At 40.2% G+C, this 27,762-nt stretch overlaps 1 protein-coding gene across 1 annotated transcript; it reads right to left on the bottom strand.

Annotated features, from left to right (window-relative positions):
* Positions 1–202: 202 nt before the first annotated feature.
* chrm4a (cholinergic receptor, muscarinic 4a) lies at positions 203–27,390 on the bottom strand. Its single transcript, XM_036584502.1, has 2 exons — positions 27,235–27,390; positions 203–3,713 (listed from the first exon to the last, which is right to left on the bottom strand). The coding sequence occupies exons 1-2, from the start codon at positions 27,296–27,298 to the stop codon at positions 2,230–2,232; spliced, it is 1,548 nt and encodes a 515-aa protein (XP_036440395.1). The 5' UTR covers positions 27,299–27,390; the 3' UTR covers positions 203–2,229.
* Positions 27,391–27,762: the final 372 nt, after the last annotated feature.

The raw sequence follows: 27,762 nt of genomic DNA, 5'->3' as shown, positions 1-27,762 counted from the left end.
GAAAGCAGTCATTTCCATTCCCTGGGGCTTTAATAATTTCAGTCTGATGATGTTGTCTCCATGTAAGTGGAGGTGTAGCACATCACAGAGACCTGCTTTCCATAGCTGCTCTGTAAATACAAGATCTTTATTAAGTTTTGAGCATTAGAAAAAAAGAAACACACACAATCATCTGTACACCGTTTCAGAGTGACTTGTTCTCTTGATAGCCCATAATGACCAAGTATGAGTACCATTCCCCACAGGTAGAGTGGGCCTGCAGCAAAGTCACACCTCAGACCCAATCTCATATATTTGGAACATGTACCACTAAAGCAGAGACTAAATTTAATGAACCCATTGTTTTTTTCCAGGCATCGTTTATCATTAGTAAACATTCGCTAAACATACAATATCATACATCAGGGGATGGCCCCTTTTCATGGCAAAGGTCAGAATCTGTATAATTATAACTATCTCAGGAGAATGCAGGTCCACATGAGGTTGGAAAAATGGAAACCTGTTTTTTTGACCTTCTTTCTGCACTGCATGAGAGTTGAGTTCTACTGTGTATCTTCAGTGCCCAGAAACTGGGAGCATTGAAACTGGGATATATTGAACCAATTGGTCTATGAGGTAGAGAACTTAAATTAAACTGATGCATGTACACATCAGCTTAAACTGAAATCCTCAAAAAAAAATATGGTTTTAATGAAGTACAGACAAAAACTAACACTATAAATTCTAACGGAATCGTATTTACAATGGTCTACTGCTCTAGAGCATGCCACAGATTCTTTGGTTCAATGCTGAAATGAAAATTCGGAGACCATTAAACTTACATTGCGCCATGAGCTGAAAAATATGATCATTTCCAAGTCAAAAATGGTTTTAAATGAGGGGAAAAGACAAAGCTTTCCCATTTTTCCAACATCATAGGCACTACTATGTGCCCACTGTGTCTCACAATGAGCCATAAAGAATTTTAACAAATATACAACGCCTTCTCTATTTCCCCCAAGTCTCCTAATTTCATCACAAATTAAAATTTCTGTTAAATACATTTGCTTACAGACAGCAATATGTTTCATACTTAGTTTGTAAAATCACGTTTAACTCACCAATTAAATACAAGAGAAGTACAAACATCCACATATGAAGAGCTAGAAGGAAAGTGGACTTTTCATGAGCATATATTCAGCATGTTTATATAATATTTACACTTTAAGAACTAAAGATTTGAACCTAGTTGCAGTTTTTATGACTTTCTACAGAGGTGCCCTGTTCATTATGGGACTGATTCATCTGCATCAGGTAAGAAACACTGAAAGCAAAAGGAGAGCTAGGAGGACATTGCCTCATTTTTTTCACCCTCAATGTAAACATCGTATACCATACAGTTGTCTACCAGGAGATAGCTGATAGCAGCTCAGCTTTTGTCCTTAACATGAATGGGATTGGTTGGGAAACTCACAACACTGATGGGGTTCAGGATCATCAAACATGGGACCTTCATTAAAATTTGGGCACATGCTCTACATTCCATCCTGACTTTGGAGAGTGTGTACATTTATAGAAATGTGGAGCATAGAATCAGCCAAATCCCACTTAGTCTAGTGACTGAGCTTGGCTATTGTCATTGGGATTCACATTAATAATTCAATGGCAATGTCTTTGTGTTGTTGGTGGGATAATAATTGCTCTGTATGCTGAACCGAGATGTTTGTTGATGTGGAATACAAGGAAAATAATATTAGCAATATTATATCAATTGTTCTATTTGTCTGCATACCAGTTTGAAAACAGCAACAACAACAACAACAACTTGGCCTTCTTTCATTGTGCTTGTTTGGATTATCCGCACCAATGAAGATAATGAGCTTTTATTGGCTTCCGTCGCTTAGCTAGTGCAAATCATAAGATCTGCCGATTGGCTTGCCAGTGCATATAAGCGGAACAGCATCACATACAGGTCCGTTTATCAGCAGCAGAACAACTTTGCAGACAGATCCAATATCTGATGTTCATATTACCATAAGTGTACTCTGAGGATTGTGGACTTTTCTTCTTTTACGATATCATACAGTTTTGGTAATGACACTGCACAATGCACTGAGCATCACTGGGGTATGAAGCCTCACAAGGTACTGCATGATACATTCCAGTGCATCAGAATCATTGGGCTGGAAACCACCTAAGGATCTGGGACAGCCCAAGCTTTCTTTGGGCCTTTGTTGGATCCGCTGAAGCTCACCTGGTCCCAATGTTCTTGTACTGGCACATGAGAAGGTTCTTGAAGGTCTTTTTGAAGGTGGCATTGCAGAGCGCATAGCAGGCTGGGTTTATGGTGCTGTTGACATAGCAGAGCCAGTAGCCGATGGCCCAAACTGTGTCCGGCACACAGGATTGGCAGAATGTGCTGATCAGGACCATCACATTATACGGTGTCCATGTGATTATGAAGGCCAAGAGGATGGCAAAGATGGTCTTGGTCACCTTTTTCTCTCGTGCTGCCATCTGCCTTTTCCTTTTCACCTGGCTGCGGGCGATGCTGGCAAATTTCCGTGCCACAGTGCGTGGCCGGTTTATGGGGATGGAGCGGCCTTCGCTGCCACTTGCAGGCGGAACAATCTCTATAGCGGTGATGCACTCGTCTCCTGTCTGCTTGGTAACAATCTTGATCTTGGACCATTTGGAGGTTGGGTTAAGTTTGGCCACAGGGGCCGGAGCCGGGGCCAGGCCTTTCTCAGACGTGGCCTCGCTGTTGGCTCTCTCTTTGGGCTCTTTGGGTGCAATGCTGGCCGTACTGGAGTCATTGGAGCTCTCCTTCTCCTCCGGCTGCATGCTGGAGTCAGCTTTAGTGGAGACCATGGACTCATCCAGCTTTCCGTTCTTCATGGTTTCAGCCGTGCTGCAGGTGTCCACGCTGGTCTTGGGAGGAGACTGATTGTTGTTGTTCTGCTTCAGGATGTGGCTCTTCAACAGCCCAGCAGACTTCAAGCCTTTTTTCTCTTTCTTGGCCTCAGGCTTCTGCTTGGACACGCGGCTGCGGCTGGCCAGCGAGATGTGAACATACAGCACTGTCATGATGACAACAGGAAGATAAAAGGCAGCGATTGCCGTGCCAAATGTGACTGCTGGGTTGGAGAGGAACTGAATGTAACACTCTCCTGGCTCCACAGTACGTTCCCCAACAATGAACTGCCAGAACAGGATGGCGGGAGCCCACAGGATGAAAGAGAGGATCCAGGCTGAGGCGATCATCAGGCCAGCCATCTTGGTCGTGCGGCGTGTGGGGTATGTCAGTGGTTTGGTCACACAAAAATAACGGTCGAAGCTGATAATCAGCAGGTTCATGACGGAGGCGTTGCTGACAACGTAGTCCAGAGCCAACCAAAGGTCACATACCACAGGGCCCAGTGGCCAGTAGCCCTTTATTATATATACCGTATATAAATTCATGGAGAACACCCCAATGATAAGGTCTGCGCATGCCAAGCTAAACAGGAAATAGTTGTTGACTGTCTGCAGGTGTCGGTTCACTTTGATTGACAGCATGACCAGGATGTTACCCACCACAGTGACAAAGCTGAGGGATCCTGTAACCAAGGCGATGAAGACCATCTCCACCGTCTTGTAAGGACTCCCGGTCTCCTCGGCAACTGTACATGAGCCATTGCTGCTGCCTCCGTCACAGCTGAGGTTACCATCACTTGACACGTTACTCAATGAGGCTGAAAAGTAGATGAACACATGGACACAAAATTAAATTACAGAAGCATATTTTAGCAGCTCAGAGTTCTATTTCTCAATCTCATAACTATCATATTAGTTCAGTAGTATTTACTGAATATCTTTGCTGAATAATTAGCCTGGAATGTAAGGGGTTCATGCAAACTTTTTGCGTAGGCCTACGTGTTATCAGTCCATCCACTATGTGGTTGTGGATACGGTGTGCCAAGGCAACATTAGCTCATGATATGACTTTCAAAATCACAGCAGAACTGAGCAGTGTCTCCACGGATTAGATTCTGGGGGCTAACACGAGGGGACATGTGTCAGGTTTAATAGTCTCTGGTGAAGAGTGGATTAATAGGCCTAACCTCCAGATTAATATAAAAAAAATCCTGTTCTGCTCGAGCTGGATGTCCATCCCTTAGAGATTATCCAATCACAGCAAGCTCCTGTTAAAAAGAAGTGACCCCATGAGTCTGCTAATTATTTAAGTTTCTCAGGAACAATTAAACACCAGAATACTGGAGCAGTCTCTCAGGGCAAATTCATTATTGAACACGCCAGCTACAGCTAAACAAACAGAGCTAGCGACACGGATACATGGGAGTGCCAGGCCTTGAGCTAGGCAACATGACTGAAGCAGAACAGTGCTCACTTTTCATGAGCTGAATATTTATTACATCTATTCCATCACTGGTGTCTGCCTTTAGATCTTTCTCTGTAAAATATTGAGAGTTTCTCCTTCTTTATATGCGAGTGTGAGCAGCATTTCTACTAGTTTCATCATGATTTACAGAGAGTCAGAAAAAAAATGCTAGCACTCTCGCATTCATAAAGCAGAACTGGGCAGGAAAACAACCAGTCTCTGTATAAGGGAATAAATGATTTTAAACGAATATTTAAATACATGTTGCTTCTGTGCCTTTATATACAGAATTATATATACAGAATTCCCAAACACTTCAGTTTTGTGCTACTCATAGACAGACTTGAATTTACTGTGTACAGGCCAGATTGTGTGAAGTGCTGACAACAGGCAAAGTGACAGTGTTTGACTCTCTAAAACCCTGAAACTCGACATGCTGGAACAACATGAAACACACTGCAGGGATCACAGCAGAGCAAACACAAAGGAAACAGCCTTTTGTGGATTTTAAAGGACATTTGTATCCCTCCCAAACCCTTCTCAGCAGGCACGGTTGACTTGATTTCTTTTGAAGGCGGCCCTCTGGTGGCGAATTAGAAGAATTACAATCTCTCCTCTCAAGGTTTGAATTAAAAGGAAATGGCAGACAGAGTCGCTTACTGCTATCAGCACACGAAAGCGCATACAGAAGAAGCAGGCCATGGCGGTCTGTACGTGAGCTAAACTCAAAACTGAACCCCAAATGAGGAGTGATAAAGAAATCACTAGGCCTGCATATATTTTCATCTCAAATCTATCTCAGCTCTCCTCCCCTCCCCTCCCTGCCTCTTTCTGTCTCTCTCTTCTACTCTTCAGTTAAACCACCTTATAGACCATCAACACGCATCAGAATCAGTTCTCATTCAGTACGGGTAGACATCCTATAACCTATTCCTTTTGAAACCTCTTTGCTAGACTCCCAGTGAACACACTTATTACTGCTCTTTTATTCAGCTGTACACCCTTATTCCTGCTCCTCTGGTTGTTAGAAGACGTGGCTACTGGTCAATTAAGGCTCATTCTCTTCTCAGAGCCTGTTTCTCAGGTGTAGAATGGTAGGCTCTTCTTCCCTGATCTATCAGCTGTCTATTGGTCATTACTTATGGGCGGATTTGGAGCCGAGTGTGCCAATAGGCACTGAACCTCATTAAATATGAATCAGAAATATTTGTCTGATATAGCTGCAAAGAGCAGACCGAAGGGCATGGTGAGGAATACTAGGAATACTTCAAGACTTTTTTTTAGGCCTAAATCTAGATGCAGGAATCCTTTCAACTTGTTTGATGCTGTTAATATGCCCTGCTGAAAAGGCCAGCACAGACTGGCATGAATTCCATGCAGTTCTAAACTAGTCTATGCTGGTTTATGCTTGTCTGGAACACCAGCATCCAAAACACAACATAATGCTTGCTTTGCTGGTGACCAGCTATATTGGTCTGTGCTGGTTTTTCTAGCATGGTTATCTGTGCATGGTCAGTGCTGTGTCCCTCGCTTAAATTCATTCCATCCAGACACACATTTCTGCTACTTTAATATAATTATTGAACTCATTACATAATTATTGGCCTTTAGGTTCCACTTGCATTCCTACTTTAACTGTTGTGGGTGGGGGGTTAACTTATTACTCATACTTTTTTCAGTCTCCTCCAACACATCACTTAAGAATGAGAGCAGTGAATCTCACTCTGTGCTGTGAGATTTAATTCCCCATGCAAGGGGTTGATATCTAAGGGGTGATAAGGTGAGCAGATTTCTGAAATGAAAACCAGGGACATTTCCAGTTTGGCGGTCAATATATCATTAAACTATCCAATGTTTCTATGTATGTAATAAAACAAGGGGGACAGCTCCAGTTTTATGTAATTAGACCATGGTAACTGTTGTATTGTAATAAACTATGGTGAAGGCTGACTGATAAAATTGGGTACTAACCAAATAACTTTGTAGCTGCAGTACTGCAGGTCAAGCCCCAGGCTGGGCAAAGGCTTTGATCAAAAAGGCAAAAATTAGCTAGTGCAATTGAATAGTTTCAGACAAAGTATGCTGTAGTTACATAATTGCATAAAATTGGATAACCTAAAATCATTTTCAGTGTATGTTTGCTAGCTAACTAGCTTATGTGGTTGGGAGTGTAGCTAACCTTACCTCTAACCTAGGGTTGCCACGTCTTCAGAATTTTCCTAGATTTTGGTTGTGTGTACAGGAAAAATGAATTTCATTCCTGGACACAAAATGCACTGGAATCCAAGTGTTTTTGTGTGTTAGCATTTCTTATAAACATTATTATTATTATTTTTTTTAATCTAATCTAACAAATTGTATACAAATAGTGGATTGATTGAGATTACCCTTAACATAAAGAGAACTGTTCGGAAATGCTATCCTCAACAAAGGAGCAATTTCAAAGGTGCAAGGAGAAGTTTAGGTTCTGTAGCTAAATTAACATCTAGACCTTAGACTGCATCCTTAGCTAGCATTCTGTAATTTAGTAAAAAATCAAGCCACAGAGAGAATGTCTAGGAATTTCACATGGCTGAGGTGGCTTTTATTTTGAAGGAACAATTTACAGTAGCTAATATGATGGAGGAAGTAGCTAAACATAACCCTAACCTTAACTGTTTTACCTGATCTTAATGTGAGCTATCTTATCAACACTTTCGCTAGACAGCTATATTTGGCTAACATTCTTCCAACCAGCTGAGGCTTTGGCCCGAGGCTTGTTCAGAGGAGGATGGGTTCCCTTTTGAGCCTTGGTTCCTCTTAAGGTTTCTTCCCCTTGCTCTTAGGGAGTTTTTCCTTGCTACTGTTGCCATCGGCTTGCTCATGGGGGCTTGGACCCAAATTTTTTTCTGTAAAGCTGCTTTGTGACAGTGCCTGTTGTAAAAAGCACTGCACAAATAAACTTTGACTTGACTTGCCTAGTCTGCAAGCTGCAGTTGGAAACCACTGGTGCAAGATGCTGTGGGTCTACCTCATCAAGGGCACAATGGAGCACAACGTGAAGGTGGGTTGAAAATTAGAATAAATGTAAAGTTGGGTTCAGTGTGGTGTGTATCATCATTGCAAATATCAGAGCAGTTGTTTTGGCGACCACTTCAGTAACTTTCAGTAGCAGTCGACAGAAAATGAAAATGAAAATGAAAATCGTCTCGCTAACGTAAATCTAATGACTTAGTTAGCTAATGCTGTGTAAGTCAGTATTTAGCTGTTGTTAGTTAAGGAAAGTGTGTGTTAAAAGTTTTTGCCAGATTTTTTTTCTATAAGGATTTTTATATGAATCTAAAACTAGCTAATTTGGCTCTATAAATCGAGTGCACTTACTCATCCAATGTTTTTAAGTAACAGTTTCTACTCTTCTGTGGAGAATTTACAATAGATGTTGGAACATGTCTGGAAGAATTTAATTGCATTCAGCAACAACAGTAGTGAGGTCAGGATCACAAACAGCACTCCAAGTCATCCCAAAGGTGTTTGGTGGTGCTTCATTGCTCTAGAGAATGCAGTTCTCCTCCACAGCCCAGCGCTGGGGAGCTTTATACCCCTCTTGCAGAAGTTTGGGATTGGTGTCTTATTCTATTAGCAGTGAATATCTATGGAGTTTATAAAAACTGAAACTGAACACCTGTGTCTGCAGTGTGTTCATCTTGAAGTATATGAATTCACTAATTAGCCTACTAACCTTTGAATTTATATATTTTGATGGGTTGATGTCATCAGTGTACTCATGATCGTGATACTCCTTCTGGGTCGGTTATCCCTTCACAAAACCTAACCTTTGTCATAGTGAGAGTGACAGTTTCAGATCTTTTTGCAGTTCCATTAATAGAAGCATTGTACTAATGAGCTGACCATATTAGCAGTAGAAGTGTCTACACAAGAAGGGTCTAGGGCACAATAAGTGTTTGAAGACTGAGAGTGGAGTGGGCAGCTGACAGCAGGGCAGGTGCATTGATTGTGTACTCCTTTTGTGGTTTCTCTACAGTCATTGTGTATGTGGTGACAGCAGCATGACAGGGGAGAGAGCAAAACGGGCCTCTCTCTCTCTCTCTCTCTGACCTTATCTTCAGTAACCGAATGAAAATCATTTGTCTTATTTAGATCATTAGATCATCAATCATTGTCTCTTAAGAGAAAGCTGTATCTTGTGTAAAAAAATAGTTGATCAGCAAAAAGTAATTACATTTTGTCTTGTCAAAGAGAATAAAACAAAGTACACACACACACGCACACACCATTACAAATTATGCACATTTCCTGGCAAATACATATGGCTGCAGGAAAAATATACTGTGCCAGGATCACATTCAGACACAAAACTAGAGCAGCATATATCATAACAGGTTGCACAATATTGGCCCGTTTATTTACTCTTATCAATCTGACTCAGCTGTCAAACATATTCTCTTCAAGGATCACTAAAACACTTACATATAATTAACATCAGCATCCATTATGATGATGTGAACCAGATCTTCTGACTTAATCTGCCTTGTTGTCCCAGATTAGGACTGGAGAAAACGCCCTATAGTAATTATATATTCCCTGACATGTTCATTGGTAATAAGTACACATCCTCTACAGAGACTACGTCTGCACAATTACTGTTTATTTGCTGAGTGTAATACAATGAGGAATATATATATATATATATATATATATATATATATATATATATATATATATATATATGGCCTGTGAAAACATTTTTGTGTTTTTCCAATATGATAAACTAAGCAAATAAACAGAAATTGTGCACTAAAATCTGCATAAAATTGCCATATTTAAGTTTGTTTCCTGTACAGGATGTGTTAACTTATTTTCATTTAGAAAATCAACAGAACATGTAATGTGGGATTGTTGCGTACAAATATAAGTATTGTGATATTACAGACACATTGCTGATGTGATATGAAGACTGGCCTCATATACAGACTGGAATTATTTTGTCAAAAATGATTTACCATTGTTGGATAATGTAAATCAGCAGAACTCTCATCTGGAACAAATGTTGCAGTCCTTCTGCAGACATTATTGTCTCGACTAGATTTGACCATAATGTCAAGACAATTCCCCCAGCTTCAGCTATGCTGTGTAGGTGTGCCCTGTATAGCCTTGCTGAATGTGCACCAAAATAGCTCACAGTGACCCCTGAGCCATCCAGCCCACCCAGCTACAGTTATTACTGTCCATCAGTCTGACATTGTGAGCTCTCCCTGCTTCTATGGCCACAATGCAAACACAGCATTATCCATCATTACTGCTCCAGTCCAGCCTTAAAATGCAACAGGCATGCTGTCTCTGTTGTTTGTTTAAGGGGTTTTCCCCACTTCAAAAGTCCAGCTGGGGTGAGATAATACAGAGCAGCGGTGAGTGTACTCTTTGAGGCTCTAGTGACATTTGTGTGCTGCGGGGGAGTGGGAGCTTTGAACCCACTCATCTTGGAGTCTGGATTAGGGACTATTTCACCTCAACACAATTTCCACAGATAAAGCCTGTCAAATTTGTAGAACTGCTTGTTTGACCCTTTATGACAACTATTTTTGCCTTTTAATCTACTTTTCTCCTTTAACAATGTTATTTCTCAGTGCTGTCATGTTTGAAACATATAGCATATTATCTAGCAAGCTGAAAATGATAAAATTTTATTTTGTTTGTCAACTACCAGTTTAGGCAAGCAAACAAATACATACACTTTAATCACCTTTTATTGTTACTCTAATGAAAGTGGGACAACCTTTTATTGTTACTCAAATGAAATAATGAATCCATTCTGAATACGTGCAAACTATCACAGTGCATCCAACAATATAGGCAGCATTGTGCTTCTTTTATATAGTGATAGAAAACACAGTAAGCTCAAATTCAACATGCTGATAGATTTTACTATGCTCAACATGTGCATGCATACAGTCAAACTACTCTGGGGGCACATTTTATTCAGTTAAAGGGCACATTTTCAAAGTCTCTGAATAAAAAACATTCAAAGTGATTTTTTTAATATCAAACTTAATAGTTCAGTGAGTTGAAGAGTGTCTTTGGCATCACCTTTGAAATCAAAAATGTTGCATATGTATAGTATTGTGTGTATTGCCAGGATTTTTAAAGTTAACATGTTAATAATGCAATTGTTAAAGGCTCTTTGTAATTAATGCATTTTCCTGCTTTGATGCTTTGAACCACCTGTAGCAGTTCAGGCTGAAGTCCAGCTGCTTCAGTGTCCTGTATATTGCAGTGATAGCAGCAGCAATTGTAGCTCTTTTGTTCATATACTGCTTTTAGACGGCAAACGGGAAGGTGATTATGGATAAATCAACAAGCATCAAATTAACAAAAGCAATGACAAAGTGGAAAGCTACAGTTCCCTTTCAGAGCCACTCTAACATGAATCCATGATCTATATGAACGAGAGCAAGACAGTTGCAGCTGGAACCATTGACTGTGTATATGATATATATGATAAATGCAGTCATTGGTTGGAACATGCAGTCACTGTTACTCTCACTGGACATCAGTGATGAAAACTGGCAACAATGTTTATCCTGTGGAAATCATGTGATTTACATGTTCATGTTCAAAGTGTGCTTTCAACTTAATATCACTCATATAGCTATAACAAAATGCAAAAATGGTAAAAAAAAAATGAGGGAAATTGTTTCCTAAGGACCAAATATAAACAAATAAGACAAATGTGATTAACTGTGATTATACAAAATGATGTGATTAATCATGATTAATTATTTTAATTGTTTGACACCCCTAATATTTGCATGTAGGTCCTACTCTATTCATGATACACTGTATTGCATTTGTAATAGCATGTTCTGCAGTAGCAATGCAGAAGTATTCATGTTGATTCCCAGCTGTACCATCTCCCAGGCTGGGGAGACCCTGAGGACACAACTATTCATGTCCTCATTTCTCCTCGATGCCACAGACATTTGCAGACCTGCATGGTCATGTGATAGAGTGGAGTGCTCACATTGTGCCATGTCATATTGCTGTCTACGTACTTCCTCCTGTGGGGTCATAGAGCCCCTTACAGAAAAGTCACAGGGGTTTCAACTGTATATAAAACACGTGTTTTTGCACACTTCACATGTTAAATGTGAAGAAATGTATGCTCACTTGTAAAGAAATATAACCTTACATTTGAAATTTATGTTAATGTGTGAAAAAAAACATGATTACTTAGAAATGCATGTGGTTTTTGCACACTTCAAATATGAAATATGTGTGACTTTTCTGTAAGGGGTGTAGTTCGCGCATGATATCCTTCTTTTAGATGCTCATAATAAGTGAAGAACTTCAATTGAAAAAAAATAATTGTAGTCCCTTTCTGCCAGCCCCTAGTGTCCAGGGAACCCAATTCAGATATTTTTAAATACAACAAAATCAAATATTTTTCTCTGTAACTCTGTTATCAGACAGAGATGCAGTGAAAGGGGACAGATGTGAAAACTAATTTAAACTGTTCCACAAAGACAGCTTCCAAATGTTTCAAATTTCCAAATATTTTGTAAATCACATATATTTTCATCTAAGTATATTCCATAAGTGTTATTGAAGAACAAATGGTGCAGAAACTGAGGGACCTCCAAAACAGGCACAAATTGCATTTCATAGCTATTGTGAAAAGGAGTTAAATCTTTGTATTTTGACAAAAACAAAAAAACAACAACAACAACAAAAAAAAGATTGTATTGGTATTGGTCAGTGCAGTAAGGTTTCAATATCAGTATTGGAAAAGAAAAAGTAGTAAGTTCTAAGGCTGGGCAGTATGACATTCAGAGAAAATAAATACTGTGACATATTGTGTATTTTTTGTTCAGTTCCCTATAGGACCGCAGCGAAACTTTATGGTTTATTAATTAGCATCTATTGTTCTCTTTTTGCTGCGATGGACTGGCGACCTGTCCAGGGTGTATCCTGCCTTCCGTCCAGTGACAACTGGGATAGGCTCCAGCACCCCACCGCGACCCAGCGGTTTAGATGATGTGTGTGTGTGTGTGTGTGTGTGTGTGTTCTCTTTTTGGGATCATTTTTTTTTCAAAAATAAAATGCTAACACTTAAAAAAGTAAGAGGTGTGAGCAACAGCAAAGCAGACCCAACAGAAAACAATGAAATTAAACCAAAAAGGTGAAAGTAGTTCCATATAAATGACTCAATATAAGTGGAACTGACAAAAAAAGATTACCAAAAGATTTCCATAAAAATAAACACCATATAGCCAAATATATGTGAACCCCCTTTGTAATTATTGAGTTCAGGTGTTTCAGCCACACCCATTGCTAAAAGGTGTATAAAATCAAACACATAGCCATGCAATCTCTACAGACAAACCCTGGCCATGGAATGGGTCGTACTGAAGAGCTCTGTGACTTTAAATGTGGCACAGACATGAAATGCCACCTTTGCCACAACTCTGTGAATTTTCTGCCCTGCTAGATCTGCCCTTCTCAACTGTAAGTGCTATTATTGAGAAATGGAAGCATCTAGGAGCAGCAACACCTTAGCCACAATGTGATAGATCACACAAACCACAGAGCTGGGCCGCTGAGTGCTGAAGTACATAGTGCGTAAAAATCGCCTGTTCTCTGTTCCAATTAACACCCATGGTTTCAGAATGGGCTGTCCAATAAGCTCATATAGGTGTGATGGTCAGGTGTGTACTTGGCCATGTTTGCCATATAGTGTACTTCAGTATAAGTAATAATATCATTTGAAAATACTAAGAAAAGTACATCAAAATTGTGCTTAACTACAGTAACTGAACCTAGTTGCTCCCCACCTCTAAAGAGGTAAGGCTGAAGTTTGAATTTGTTCAGGAGCAGCAGATGGCAGTGAGGAAAGCAGGCAGAGAAGTTTGTTTTAATGTTGCAGATAGATAAAGGCGAGAGAAGTTCTGTGCCATATGGGATTGAATGACAGGTTGATCTTGCCTACAGTAAAGTTTCTCTCTCTTTCTCTCTCTCTCTTCGCCATCACTGGACATATGTTCTACTACTATGAACTATATGTCAGGACACTAGATTTTTATATGCTTTTATGACATTAGAGAATAAGATGCAAATGGCTAATTTACAGTAAATGTTTTTAAATCCATTAGATTGAATCCATTGTTTTATTTAATGTTATTGCTGTTGTGAATTAGTATTACCACTGATGATTAGCAGATCCATTCTTGGTGTTTCTCTGGTGCACAGGCTTACTGTATGTGTGTAATCTCGGCACATGCAATGCTGCTGCTCCAGTTTAATCAATGGCCCCAGCCCTGCCCCTCCTCCAGTTTTGATTTTATCGGGGCACTTTGTCGTTAGCTGCCAACAGGAGGAAATGTGCTTCAGTAACGGACCGAGAGTCTATATATCCGACTAATAGCCAATGCCTGTATTTCGCTGCCTGATGCATGATACTCATACAGCTGGAACACATACACACATGCACACACACCACATCTACTTACTGGCAGAGCGTAAAACATACTGAAATATTAGACACAAACTGCTGTTAGCTGTCAATGAATCCTCGTATTGATTTTCATACACGCATAGATAACATTAAACCAGTGGCAAAATGAAATAGCACTTGGCAGGGAATCGAAGGATGTGTAGTCTAGATTTGTTTTCTGTACCTGTAGCTCATCAAATCAGACTTTTGCAGTCTATTTATAACATTAGACCATGATTATATCTGCAATTTAACCCCACAGTTTTTCATCAATAACACTGATGAAATATATTTTGATGGATGACTTAAAAACATAAGCGAACAGGTTTTATATCTTTGTATGTGAGCAAGCAAACATTTATACAAGTGCTTTTTTGTGTGTTTAACTGCTACTTTTGTAATTGTAGACCATTCTTGGATATCAGGAAGCTTGAGTTGTGCTTTCTGTTTTATCTCGGTATGGGCGTGTTTGTGGAGAGGTGTGAATTGTTTTCAGAGTAGCGAGTTCTTATCCTTCCCCTTCCCCAAAAAACATTGTTGTCCTCCAGTTTTCAGAGGTTTTTGAAATGATGGAGTCATTGGTGAAATGTGTGCTTCCAAAATACAGTACAGCACAAAAATATCTCCACAGTGCATAAAGATGCACCAGTTTGACATTCAAAATGGTGAAGTGCAAGCATAAAAACAGGTAAAGAATTAATATTTTAACATATTTTATGCCTGAGTAGGAAAAATGTGTAAACTCATCGCTACCCTTAAAATTTAAATAAATGTGCAGCGGTAAATAGTCTGAGGTGAGCTAAGATTACATCCATATCAGGTGTAACTAAAAGACAGCACAACTACAGCAGGACTATGGTTATATATTGGTCATATTGTACATATTGCAAAGCAATTAGTGGATTGACCATATCTTGGAGCATCTAAAACCAAATTCGCTGTTCTTCTCAATGGGAAGTTGGAGGTCTTTGTTGCTTTTCACAAAGAGCATGAAAACATTTAAAAAACAAACTCTAGAACAGTTTTTTGACAACACATAAATAAAATATTGTGAATAACACAAAGATTTTAGAAGATTCATACAGTCATACAGTCTACACTCCAATGCATAAACATCAAAGACTCAAATCTGTGCCCTGACACTGACAGTTACTGCTCGCTGTGAGGGACAGTGATAAGTAGCGGCACTTCTATCATAGTATATAATTTAAAGCCTGTCCTCTACCTGCACACTCTTTCCTGTGTATTCTCTATTCAGTTATGCGTTCATTAGCATATGACACACTTTGCAACTGTGTAACAAAAATCACAGTTTTCGGCTCATAAAGCTGTAGAATGGGTCGGCAGTGAGTCTGTAGGCTGCAGCAGCTGTGTCAGGCTGCAGGTGTGCACTGGCAGGCAATGCTAGTCTCCAGATGTGGTGTGGTGAGGTCTGTGGGGGTTTGATCTCAGCTGTTTATGAGCATTGCCTCAGTGGCCGGCTGGATTTCTGCTCATTTCTAATTTCTTTTTTTTCACAAATGGCATAGCATATTCTCTATAGGATTCATTATTCTTCACAAAAGTAGCACCCATTACCATTTAATGGTTCACTTTTTCAGTTTTATGTGTAAGTAGATGGCAAATATGGCATATATATTTTCAAGCCATACATTCTTTACTAAAAGTGATATATATATAAACTGCACTGCCTGGTGCCGTTTCACTGATTCAGCTTAAAGGGGAATTCCACAGATTTTTCAATATTTCATAATTAAATAGTGAAAATGAAAACCGTCATTCAGAGTGGTTTTAATGTGAAATGTGACATTCTAAAGAAACTTTTTTTTTCACAGCTGTGATGTTAGGAACCAGACGTTCGAAATGTTTGTATCTCAAAGCTACCTCATGGGCACTATTACATGAAATGGTTACAAATCTGGTTTTTTTTTTCAGATTTACCACTATTTTACCATCATTACACTACATATAAAAAATCAGAGGACACGTGTAGGTTCGCTGGTCATTTGATTATCAAATAAAATGGCTGTATTATACAAACTGCAATCCCTGGTTCCTATCACTACTATTGTAAAATAAATAGTCTGTAAGTTCCTCTACAATTTCACATCAAATGATGTGGAACAACTTTGGTCACATGTAAGTAGTTGAATAAAGCAGAAAATTTGTGAAATCAGTGCAATTCTCTTTTGACCAGAATTAGTTGTGTTCCAATTTCAGGGTTTACCAAGCTGCATCTCAAGTTTAGGGACCAACATTGTATGTTTTCCTTATTTTAATGGCAGAGAAAAATAAATGTCCTGAGTTACAAAACCAACTCACTGTCAAATGCAGACCTAATCTAATGCTGTACATGCCATAGAGTTCTGTGTTCATTGTGTATGTCATGAATTTGAATGAGGTACAAGTACAGTAAATAAATCTAATTTTGGCACTGGTTTCATGTTATCTATGCATGTATGAAAATCAACAAAAATCATAGGCCAGCTGTCATGGTTTACAAACATGATTTCACTTAAAAGAGTTCTGAGATCCAGTGTTCAATCTTGCCAAATGTTCATGTTTGCACTGGTTTAAGTCTTTTAGTGTTCTCTGTCCAATTGTGAAATGCACCTGCAGCCTCACGACCCGATCTTAAATTGATTTTTTTCAACCCAAACCTGCCTCAACTTTGGGTCAACCAACTGCAAACCATCCCACGCTTCACTGATACACAACCAATGCATGTCGCATAGGACTTCTTGCCTTTAAAAGCTGCAAATGCCAACCAGATGGGTACTGTGAAAGAGAGTCTTCCAGTAACTTTATAATAAAGTTTGACTCACTATTATATAATAAAATCACTGTGGATTCAAACCCAGAAGTCTCTGTATTAGACTGTCTCTGCTAATCACTCGCTGTTAGAGAGAATTAATGGCAAGTAAGTGAATTGTGTGTGCACTACAGAATGGCTTCTAATTCCCTCCTCAGATGTCTATTATTGAGGGAACAGATGATGAAAAGAAAGTGGAGATGGTACTGGGGGGCTGATGAAATATAAATTGCATGGAGCATTAGTGACGGTGGTGTTTTTGTCGATTAGAAGCCTCAGGAAAGTCCAGTGGGTCTGTGGCCAGACTGTCGGACTTCAGGACTGATTGTGGGTGGCTCAATAAAGCCTATCTCATCGTCTCTCTTATATGATAAAAAGCCTCATCCTGTCTCTTATATGAAGTCATGCGGAGGCTGGCGTAGAGTGCGAGTGATATTCGGAAAGAGAGATGGAGTTAGAGAGAGATATGAGAGAAAACTCTACACAAAGTACTGCCAAACCATACTAAATGTGTTTTTCATCCCAGCAGAGTTGAAAGAGGGGATTCCAGTAGGTGCATAGCAATAGCAGTAGATGGAAATAATAATGATAATAATATGCAGGAACCTCATTTCCAATCCCTAGCCTTGGTTAGCTTTTTTGTGCTGAATGGAGGTCTCACTAATCCCCGACCTTCAGCATTTACAAAGACATTTATTCAGGAGCTCACCACTTCAGAGTAAATATTCATGCTGGCCTTGTCCGATAATGCCTAAAGTATCAAGGACTTTAGAGGGTGTGAACCAAAGCCGGGCAAGACAAAAACGTTCATGAGGTGAAACTGGATGCAACAGGAGGTTTAGCTGTTCTGCCACTACCTGCCACAGCAGGAGTCATCAATTCCAATTGCCAATTTTACCTGGGAAGTTTGAGAATAGAAATCAACAAATTGTGCTGGACTCTGGCCCTGGACTCTGGGATCTGATTGGAAGCGACAGGAGCCTTTGGACCCAATCAGATACCAGTTTATTCAATTTCAAAGTGTTACTAGACATTCTTAAGGAACTCAGGATGTCCTCTACTAAGACTGTGTTATGCCGGCCTTAATCCTTAGCTGTTTGTGTCAAGAAAGCATTACTGGACTAACAACAACCACTCAGCTACTATTGTTGGGAATTGTGTGGCACACGGCTGCTGATTTTGGCAATGCAAGGCTTTCTTGACGTCTATGCTGTGATGGAGTATCTCCTCTCCCCCGGAGAGATGGGATGCTTCCAGAGAGTCTCACGGCACTGCCAGGCTCAGCCTGTTATATAAGCTGTCAGCGATTTCCTCCGCTGCTTTCTTTCAAGGAGCGTTGGGACGCAGCGAACAGCAGCTGGTTACAAACACCAAACACACACATAAAACACCAAGCACATGCACACATTCACATATGCACACATGTGAAGCACCAAGCGCACACATAAAATGCCAATCAGTCTTGAAACATCATGCCCACACACAAAACACAAAAATGAAGCATACAAATGGAATACCCACACATAGAGAAACACACACAGAACACTCTTTTGTGCTCTTTCTTCTCCCTGACACACAAATACACACAAAAAACATTCATACCAAACCTCTACACCAAACCAAGCACATCCAAGATTGAAATTTGCATTGGCTAATTAAGAAGGTTAGATTAAACAGCTGCAAAGGAGCTACATACAGGCACAGCGCCCTAAACTATATCCCTAATCTTCACCACCACCACACATTCAATTCAATTTCATTTGTGTGGCACATTTGACAAAACACACTGTTTCAAAGCAGCTTTGCATCCAACTGTAACCATATTTTTTCTTGCCTGTATGCTTTTCATTCTACTATCCGCAGAGTCCACGCCCCACTGAGAGCCATCATTTCCCTCAGACCCCAGAGGAACTCTGCAGTTTTGTTTTTAAAGGTGATATAAAGTGTGCAAAAATAGCGCTGTAGGGGATGCAAGAAGTATACAGAATTTCATATTGTGGTATATTGCTTAATTCAGTGATTACAATGTGCTTTGCAATAAAATTAAAATACAACCCATGATATGACATGGTTAAACTTTGGCTTGTGGTTGTTGCCCCATGCCAGCGCACACATTACTGCAAAACACTTACAGAAACTCATCTAGATTGGTCAGGCACATAGGAAAGAAAAATCAAAAAAGAGATCTTCTTAATATCTCTGTGCTTTCTCCTAGATAACAACACTGCTACAATTACATGTTGGCGTTGAAAATACCCTCGCTCTATGCCTCACAGTGGTATGTGACTGACGGCAGCATACAGAAATAAAAATGTTGACATGGTCATAGCATTACTAGTAAAAATAAATGATTATCAGAAAAGCTTAAATATGGTCAATTCCTCATTTAAGGTAAAAAAAAAGACAGGAGGACACTCCGTGCCCTTTATTTTTTGTTGTGTAATACTTCAGCAATGAGACATTCAGCATTCATGGCTCTCAAAAAATCAGCATCCGGTTTATTTCATTATTGCTGTTGACAGCAAAATCTGGGAAACTTGAACTCTTGATTGAACGACCACTGTTGTCAGCGGACCATTGCTACTGGTGGTGGCAGAATTGTCTGTGTGACTCCATTGAAAACAATAGAATAACAGTTTTCCAGCAACATGTAAATGCAGCATTAAATCAAATAGAAAGCCAAATGAGACTTTTGCTTAGATCTCCTGCTGCTCAGATTTCTCCTGAGCAAAACAGAACAGTAATCTCACACGTGTCTTCTCTTGAGTGATAATAACACTTACGTTTATCTGCAACTGAACTATAAACAGGAATCTCAATATGAACTGAAGCATTTCTCAGCCAAAATTAAGAGCCTTCACAGTTCTGATGCTGTGAATCATTAATATAATTTTACATTTTCCTCTGAGGGATGCTCACAGCATACAATAAAATGCTGTAATTGGTTAGAGGCTTATTTGCATATTGTACCCATCTGTGACATTGATACCTCAAAATGATCCTGATTAGCAAACAATATATCGTGCAGCCCTGCTGTGCCAGGACGATCAACCTGCAGCACCTTCAGCTTTTCTTCCTCCCTCTCTTTAACAGGCCTGCTGGGACCCGCCTTGTACCCTCCAGTTACCAGCTGGCAGCGCTCAACCATCTGCTAGCAAGCGCACATTCCAGTGGAACTGCACTCATACTGCATACAGGCAACCAGGCAGAATTAATTAGCAGCTAAAGAAACAGCGAGCTGTGCAGAGTGTGCCTTGGCCAGATGATTGGCTCATAGAAGAAAACCGCCATGTTGCTTTTGTTTGAAGCTTTTCCTGAAGATAGCTTCTCTCGCCGCCGTCTCTGGAGTCAGCATCAGCACTCTTCTGCGGCTGGTTTGAGCCGTTCCCTGTTAACAAGCCAGCCGCAACGTGCAAACTTCCAGAGACCACAGCTGGGTGTGTGTGTAGGTTGATATGAACCATCATATCCCCACTAGTTTACTGACTCCCCTTTTGATTCCATGTCCTCATTACTGGCTCCCTTGCGCTGCTATCTCCCTTTCTCTGTCTCTCTCTCTTTCTACAGTCATTTTCAAACACTACCATAACTATACTGTTACATTTCCCCTTATTACCAGCCTGACACTATACAGCAGGAAGTTTAAAGTAAAGTTTTAATTACCTCTCCCCAAAAGGAGAAACCACAGCACAAACCAAGGAGACTTTAGAACAGCTTTCACACAAGTCTCTGCACTGATTTCACACAAGCACTGAAATATCAGTTTAGGCCTGAAGCCTCAGACATATTCTTTCTCTGATACTGCTACTTTCTCTCCTAGCTAATTAAGACCCAATGTGGCGCCAAACTTTAGAAGAGCTTAACAAGAAGGCGTGAATACAAAACAAGAAAAAGATCAAAATGCAGCAATGGATGCTTATAATGGAAAACTCAATTATTCTAACTTTTTTGACAGAAAATTAGATATAGTAAAGTACTCTGCAGAAACCTGAGAACACTCTTCATTTATTTAATTTGCAGTCAAAACAGCAACGTTGTCATTGTCAGAACATATTGTATCTTTATTTTTTACAAAATTCAAAAATGCCAGCTGCCCTTTACATTGTGTGAACATTGCATAATGGATAGACCAATAGTAATGGTCCAAAGGGACTTGAAACAAATTCTTGTTACATTAACTTATATTTAAAGTGAAGATGTTTTTTTGCATCTTGCATCATTTTGGAGGTTTTGTTTCTGACAGTGATGAAAGCCACAATATTAAAATCAGCCTCATTATTTCTTATGAAGAGGTTCTGTGAAAACAATTTACGAGTGTTTTTGTTGCATAAACCCATGAAGCTGAGGTTCTATACAATATACAATAAAATGTTATGATCCATACAGACCAAAAGCCATGAATTCTCATATTACTGTACTTCATATATGGTTGACTGATTGAGAGAGAGAGAGAGAGAGAGATACAGAGATACAGAGAGGCAGACATGATGGTGATAATTGCTTGGTGACTGTTTTCTGGTAAGCAGCATTCAGAGAGTTTTAAATTGCTCAGTTCATCTAATTAAACAGAGAATCAAACAAAACATCCTACACCAGCAATTATCACCATTATCCCTTCTAACAGTCACTACTAAGGTGTATGTGTGTGTGTGTGTGTGTGTGTGTGTTATAATGTACTGTGAGGTGCAGCGGCATTCAGCACTGGTGGGAATTATGCACATTAAACTTACTGGATTCAATTTTTTTTCACTTTAATAAAAAAATCTTACACCACAGTCATTGCAAAAATAAAGTGAAGTAAAGTTCTTCATGCAAGGCACTCTGAGAGCCAAACTTTGAGATTAAGAGTACCAGCTCCATTTAGCATGAGAAGAGCTCCACAGAGCTGTATTCAAGCCCTCTGCACATGCCAAATATACCCCCCCCCAGCTTGATAAATCTGGCCAAATGCATTGGCTAGGTTTCATCAGTCTAGATAACCCACCAAAACAACCTAACTGAATAAGCAGAGATTCATATTAATCAACAACAATTCAATAACACTGTAGACTTTTAGTCTCTGAATGACAGCTGTCAGTACGCTGCTTGCCCCCTCTTTGTTTCCATGGCTTTCTGTGTTGATGCTGCTGTGCTACACCTAACCAGCCTGAGCCTTAACCTCAGAAAACAAAAAGGAAAGCTTTGTGCTCCCAATATTTGTTTTCCTAATAAAAACTGCAATTTTTGTAAAAAGACCATTTTTCCTAATGGGGACCACCCAAATTCCCCCATTACATCTCTTTTCATATTTTCCCATCATCCAGGGAACACAAAGAGCCATATGCAGAATTCTCTCTCTCTTTCTGTTTCACTCTTTCGTAACAAAACAGCTCTTTTGATGAGAGCAAAACACTGACCCTGGCATTCGGTTTGCAATAGTTCTAAAGGCCTTTATCTTTGTTAACCGTACAACAGCTTCAAACACTGTCATGTTCATTGGTTTGTATCAGGCATTTATTCCCTGAATGACCGCTGTCACTATGTTAAACCATAGCCCAGCCATGCCACCCCCCCAGCCTTTACTCAGCTTGCATCTGCACTGTGCCAAGACTTTCCACACGTCTTAAAAGATCGAGAACCAACAGTTGAGTCTTTAATATTAAACTCTGGCTGGGCCTGGAGTGAGCCCGTTAGATCATGTGCTTTTGGCTGAGATCCCTGGAATGGTTCAGTGCCTCAACAACCTTTCATGTGTAATCTCAGTGGACTCCTCAGTTTTCCTCAAGTCTGTCCCATATTTTTCCTTTTTGTTTTGACATTTCTCCTGCCATTCTCCCCTTTCGGACAGCAAGCTGTCTATAGATTCCTTATGTGCTTGTATGGCAGGTACTACACTAAATCATTCTAGTGTTTTACTATTTCTATTGTAATGGGTAAATTAGTTATTAAAGTAGAAGGCATGAATAAATAATAATAACCGACTGATCTGAAGCTTGTTACAGGAAGAGTCCATTCATAGAGCTGTCACTATTTTCCTTGTCTCACAAAAAGCACTGGTCAGGCTACCACTTATACTCACAGTCAGTTACGTATCTAAGAATTCCAGAAGGCCTAGAGTGACCTTTTTCCCCACAAAATTGGTCCCACCCATTGAAAATCAAAATCTGACGCATTAGGAGTTCAGTTCAGCTCCTGAGGTCCTAACCAAAAGACGATCTCGCTTGGCAGTATCTATCTAAATACCTGATACCTGATAACCCTTTTGTTTCCAACCAAATCTTAAAAATGAAATAGGACTACAACCATTTCAAAGTTTAAATACAGCAAACACAATGATTATTTTAAACAAAAATGAACTAAAATGACATGTAATTTCCCAGAAACTAGAGAAGGCCTAGTAGGCCCTAAGGGTTCCGCACTGCTTGAAATAGGGGCAACAAATTCTTAAAAATAGGGCTGCCAAAAGGGGTTCTTTGGAGCAATGCCGTAGAAGAATGTTTTTTTTTTTAAAAAAACCTTTGGATGATTCTTTAAAGAACTAATTGAAATCTCTCAGTTGGATGGCTTTTAGGGAATCAAACAGGATTCTTCTGTGGCATTGCTGTAAAAAATCCCTTGGATACCTTTATTTTTAAATATATAAAGAAAAAGAGAAAATATGGCCCCAGAACTTGCTGCGCTTCTCCTTGCCTAATGACAACAGAAGATTGACTAGCATTGTAGTGTAGGCCATGAAAGTGAGTATCTTAAAAGTGGTGTGTGATGGGTCAGGACAGAGCTGTAGGAATTGCGGTCTCTCGCCAGCAGCCAAGCGCTCAGGGCTTCTCTTCAAGCTCTGAACTGTTCCTGCCTTTTCAGCTACTGTGGGTGTTTCATTCAACACAATTAAATGAAGAGAAGAAAGAGTGCCGGATGTGTCCCGCAGCACACTGTTTTACTGTGTGTGTGTCTGTGTGTGTATGTGTGTGTGTGTGTGTGTGTGTACATCTGAGGCTCACGCTGGCTGGGCGAAGCAGCAGCAGCCCGACACACTTTTCTCTGTAAAACTGGGTTAACAATTAGACAAAGATAGATAGAGAGAGAGAGAGAGAGAGAGAGAGAGAGACGATGCAGAACAGTAAGATAGAAGAGGAGAACACAGAACAAAATAAGAGAGAGATAGACAGTGAGAGCAGAGCAAAAAGAGAGAACATAGAGATGTCTCATGGAGAGAGAGAGCACAGATTGGGAAAAGAGAGAGTGAGATAGAGAATGGGAAAAAGAGAGAGACAGAAAGAAACAGCGAGAGAGAGACAGAAAGAGAGCGAGAGATACAGAGAGAGACCACAGTTTGAGGACAGAGTGAGAGTGAGAGAGAGAGACAAAGACAAAGAGAGAGACTTTACTGGAGGGTCTGTATTGCAATGATCTCTAAATGTCATTAAGCCAGAGTCACAGTCTGAATGATCTCAGAACTCAAATCTGATCTCAGACTCAGATAGACCTGACACACACGTGCACACACACATGCACACACACACACATACACACACTTCCATAACTATGCCTGTCTATTTCTAGGGTATTTAAATTTCTTTCTATATGATTAGTGTTAAACACTGCTGTGCTAACCCTAAACTGAAACCTGTCCTTAACCTGAGCTACTGAAGGGAAATACTCTGAACTCTTTTACTTTTGGTTGAACAAAAAAAAAAACAATTCCCATCAACTTAGAGACACCTGGTCCACACAAAGACCTAAATACACACATTTACACCCATGCACAGGGGAGCCAACACACTTTTTTAATGTTTCATTCTGTGTGTCATTTCGGTCATGACGGAGATGGAGTAGAAGCACTGAACAATCCTCTCTCTCTTTCCCTCTCTCTTTCACAGTCTCTCTCTTTCAGTGTCCCTCTCTTACACTCTTTCTCTCTGCCTCTCTCTCTCTGTCTCTTACTCTGGCTCTCGCTTTCACTTTCTCTCTGAAAAGAACATCTCTTTTAATAACAGCAAAGCAGGAGTACAGCATCTTGGTTAGTTTGGTTAATGGAAACTCAGCTTCATAAATCTTTGTGTTTATTTGTTTATGATGGTCTGACAATTCTGGACACATGTGACCTGTCTATAAGCAGTCACTGAGTGTGATAAAGGGAGAACTCTTCAATTTCCTCACACTGGAGCTAAATCTCCATCTGCTGGATGCTGGCACCTCCCTTCACTTCACTGTTACAGAGAGGTTGAAGATTAGGGTCCCACATACTACTTTACAAACACTTTGATGTGTGTGTGTGTGTGTGTGTGTGTGTGTGTGTGTGTGTGTGTGATTCCTTGAGTGAGATGCAGTCTAGTGAGGGGCTTTAGACAGAGTGGGGGAGTAGATATTACAGCTTTGCATGGCAATGTGAACACGCACACACACACACACACACACACACACACACACACACACAACAATCAGGCCACATTAAAGCCTCATTCTCCACAGAGCAGTCTGAGAGTGAGAGAGGGGAGGGAGAGTTGGGAGAGAAAAAGAGAGTCAGAGAAACAGAGAGAGAGAACATATAGATACACAGAGTAGAAAAGAGAGAGAGACAGAGAAAGTCAAATACATAGAATATATAGAGAGACAGAGTAGAAGTGAAACAATAGGAGAGAGATATGGCAAAGAGAAAGATAGAGACTGGAACAGAAAAAGGTAAAAGAGATGGAGAGCGAGAGAGAGAGACAGAGAGAGAACATATAGAGAGGCAGAGTACAGAGCAGAACAGAGAGAGAGAGACAGAGAGAGAATATTTAGAGAGACAGAGTAGGATAGAAAGAGAGAGACAGCAGAGAGAAAGATGTAGATTGGAACATAGAAAAAGGGAAAAGATTGAGAGAGAGAAGCGACAGAGAATAGAACATTGAGAGAGAGAGCAAGAGAGAGAGAGAGAGAGAGAGGGAAAAGGAGACAGATTAAGAGGGAGAGACAGGGTGATAAATAGATTAAAAAGAGAAAGAGAATAGAACATGTGAAGGAGAGAGAGTAGAACACAGAGAAAGAGAAAAGGAGATAGAAAGAAAGGGAGAGAGAAATAGAGATGAAGTGACTGAAACTCATTCACTCTTGTTTTTTTCTCCTCCTGATTGCTCTGTGAGAGTGACTGAAAGCAGAGGAAAGATTCTGCTCTTTCAACAGAACTCTGAGCTCACAGACCCCAGAAAAAAAAACAATGTGTTGAATTTCTTGATTCATATGTGTACATTTTCATGAATAATGTTTGTTACAACAACATTTAGTTACAACAACAATTAGTTTTAGCAATAATTGTGTTTATGTAATATATTTTTATGTGGAAATTATGCAAAAAAATTGAATCAAGTAAAGTCAATACATCAGAGGAGCTGAATTTCTGCACTTTTTCATTCCACAGATCTGTTCTGAAAAATGACACAACACTCAGAGATATGGGCAATCACACACACAAACACACACACACACACACACACACACACACACGCACACACACACACACACACACGCACACACAAACACACACACACACACACACACACACTGCTCGACAGCAGGAGGAGGAACTGGATGAGCGTGTGGGAGTAAGGTCAGTGTGAAAAGACCTGCAAACCATATTTGAGATTAAAATTGACGTGAACATTGAGAGCCAGCTGGAGAACGCAGTGAAGTTCTGATTCCAGCTCAAAAAGATGCAGAGATAAAATTTAAACTGAATATCAGCACTAATCTCTGTCCATTCAAATGTACCAAAATATCATTCTCTATTTCCCACACAGACACTAAAGGAGGAATGAGAATCTTGTATTAGTATGTAAAGGTAATAGGATATTTCATGAGATGGTTTAGGGATTAAGAGATTTTTCAAAACATTCAAACATATTTTTCAAAACATAACATGTTTTTACTTTGTTTAAAAAGCGTCTCCTAAAGTATGTGATGATTTGAAGCTGAGGCTTCTTGTAATCCATGCACACCATATTCAATCTCCATGTGCAAATGTAAGGAACAGTTAAACCTGCTCACGTAAGGTCCACTTTACTCAAACTTTTTAAACGAAAGTCCAAAGAAAAGTCAGGTGAAATATTCTAACTGATGTGCATGCAAATTAACACATCTATCTCCATTACTCTTACACAACCACGCTGGAGCTTATTCAGTATCAGTGCTTTAGTTTTTATTTAGAGTTTATTCAACTCCAGTGGCAGTTTACATTTTGACAAGAACAAGTGGAACTTCACCTCAGAATCTGTTATACGTATGATTGGGGTGGGTTTTAGTGCTTGTAACTTGTTTTATACAGTATAGGCTGCTTTCTTTTAAAGAAAATGCTTCTTTTCCTTCTGGCCTATGAGGTAAATGAGTATTTTAATTTGAGCTTTATTAAGATGCTGCATGAAACACATCAGATCGAGAGGGAGAAAAATATTAAAGCCACTTTAAAGCGAATCCATGGCTGATGGGCTTTGGTAGGCACTCATCAGCTCACGTACACACACACACACACACACACACACACACACACACACACACACACACACACACTAACACTAACACACACACACACACACACACACACACGCACACACCGTAACTCACCGGTAAAGTTCCAGGGCGTGAGTCCGTCCGCTCCGCTGCCGTTAGTTACATTCATTAGTTGCATTGTTTTCTTTTTAGGGCCAATGAACGAAAGAAGGAAAGAAAAGACGGAAATAAACAAGAGAAACAAATAAAAAGAGAAAAGAATCCCAGTGTTTCAGTCGGCGCACTTTCCTCCGCTGCTCGTCGGTGTCCACGTGATGCGCGTGGCGCGCGCAAAGCTCAGCAGCCTCAGCAGCGCGGTGGTGGCCATTCCGGCGCGAGCGCGAGCCTGCAGCGCCGCGGATCCTCCAAGTGCTCCAGATGTGAGGCGCATCTGCGCGACCCGCGGCTTTCCAGCAGCGGGCGTGGCCATGACGTCACCAGGCTCCCGCCAATCGCAGCCAGAGAAGCTCGAGAGGCCGCGCGCGCGCCACGGTTTGCGGCGCCTATGATGGAACCAGCTCGGTGCGCCCCCCCCCAATGTTTCATTTTACAGCACTGTAAGAGAAACCATACTCATATAGAGCTAACAGACAGCCTAGATGA

Source organism: Colossoma macropomum, unplaced genomic scaffold (genome assembly GCF_904425465.1).
Source record: "Colossoma macropomum unplaced genomic scaffold, Colossoma_macropomum, whole genome shotgun sequence".
Classification (NCBI taxonomy): domain Eukaryota; kingdom Metazoa; phylum Chordata; class Actinopteri; order Characiformes; family Serrasalmidae; genus Colossoma; species Colossoma macropomum.
Note: the sequence above shows the minus strand (reverse complement) of the source record. Positions and strands in the feature narration are given on the sequence as shown.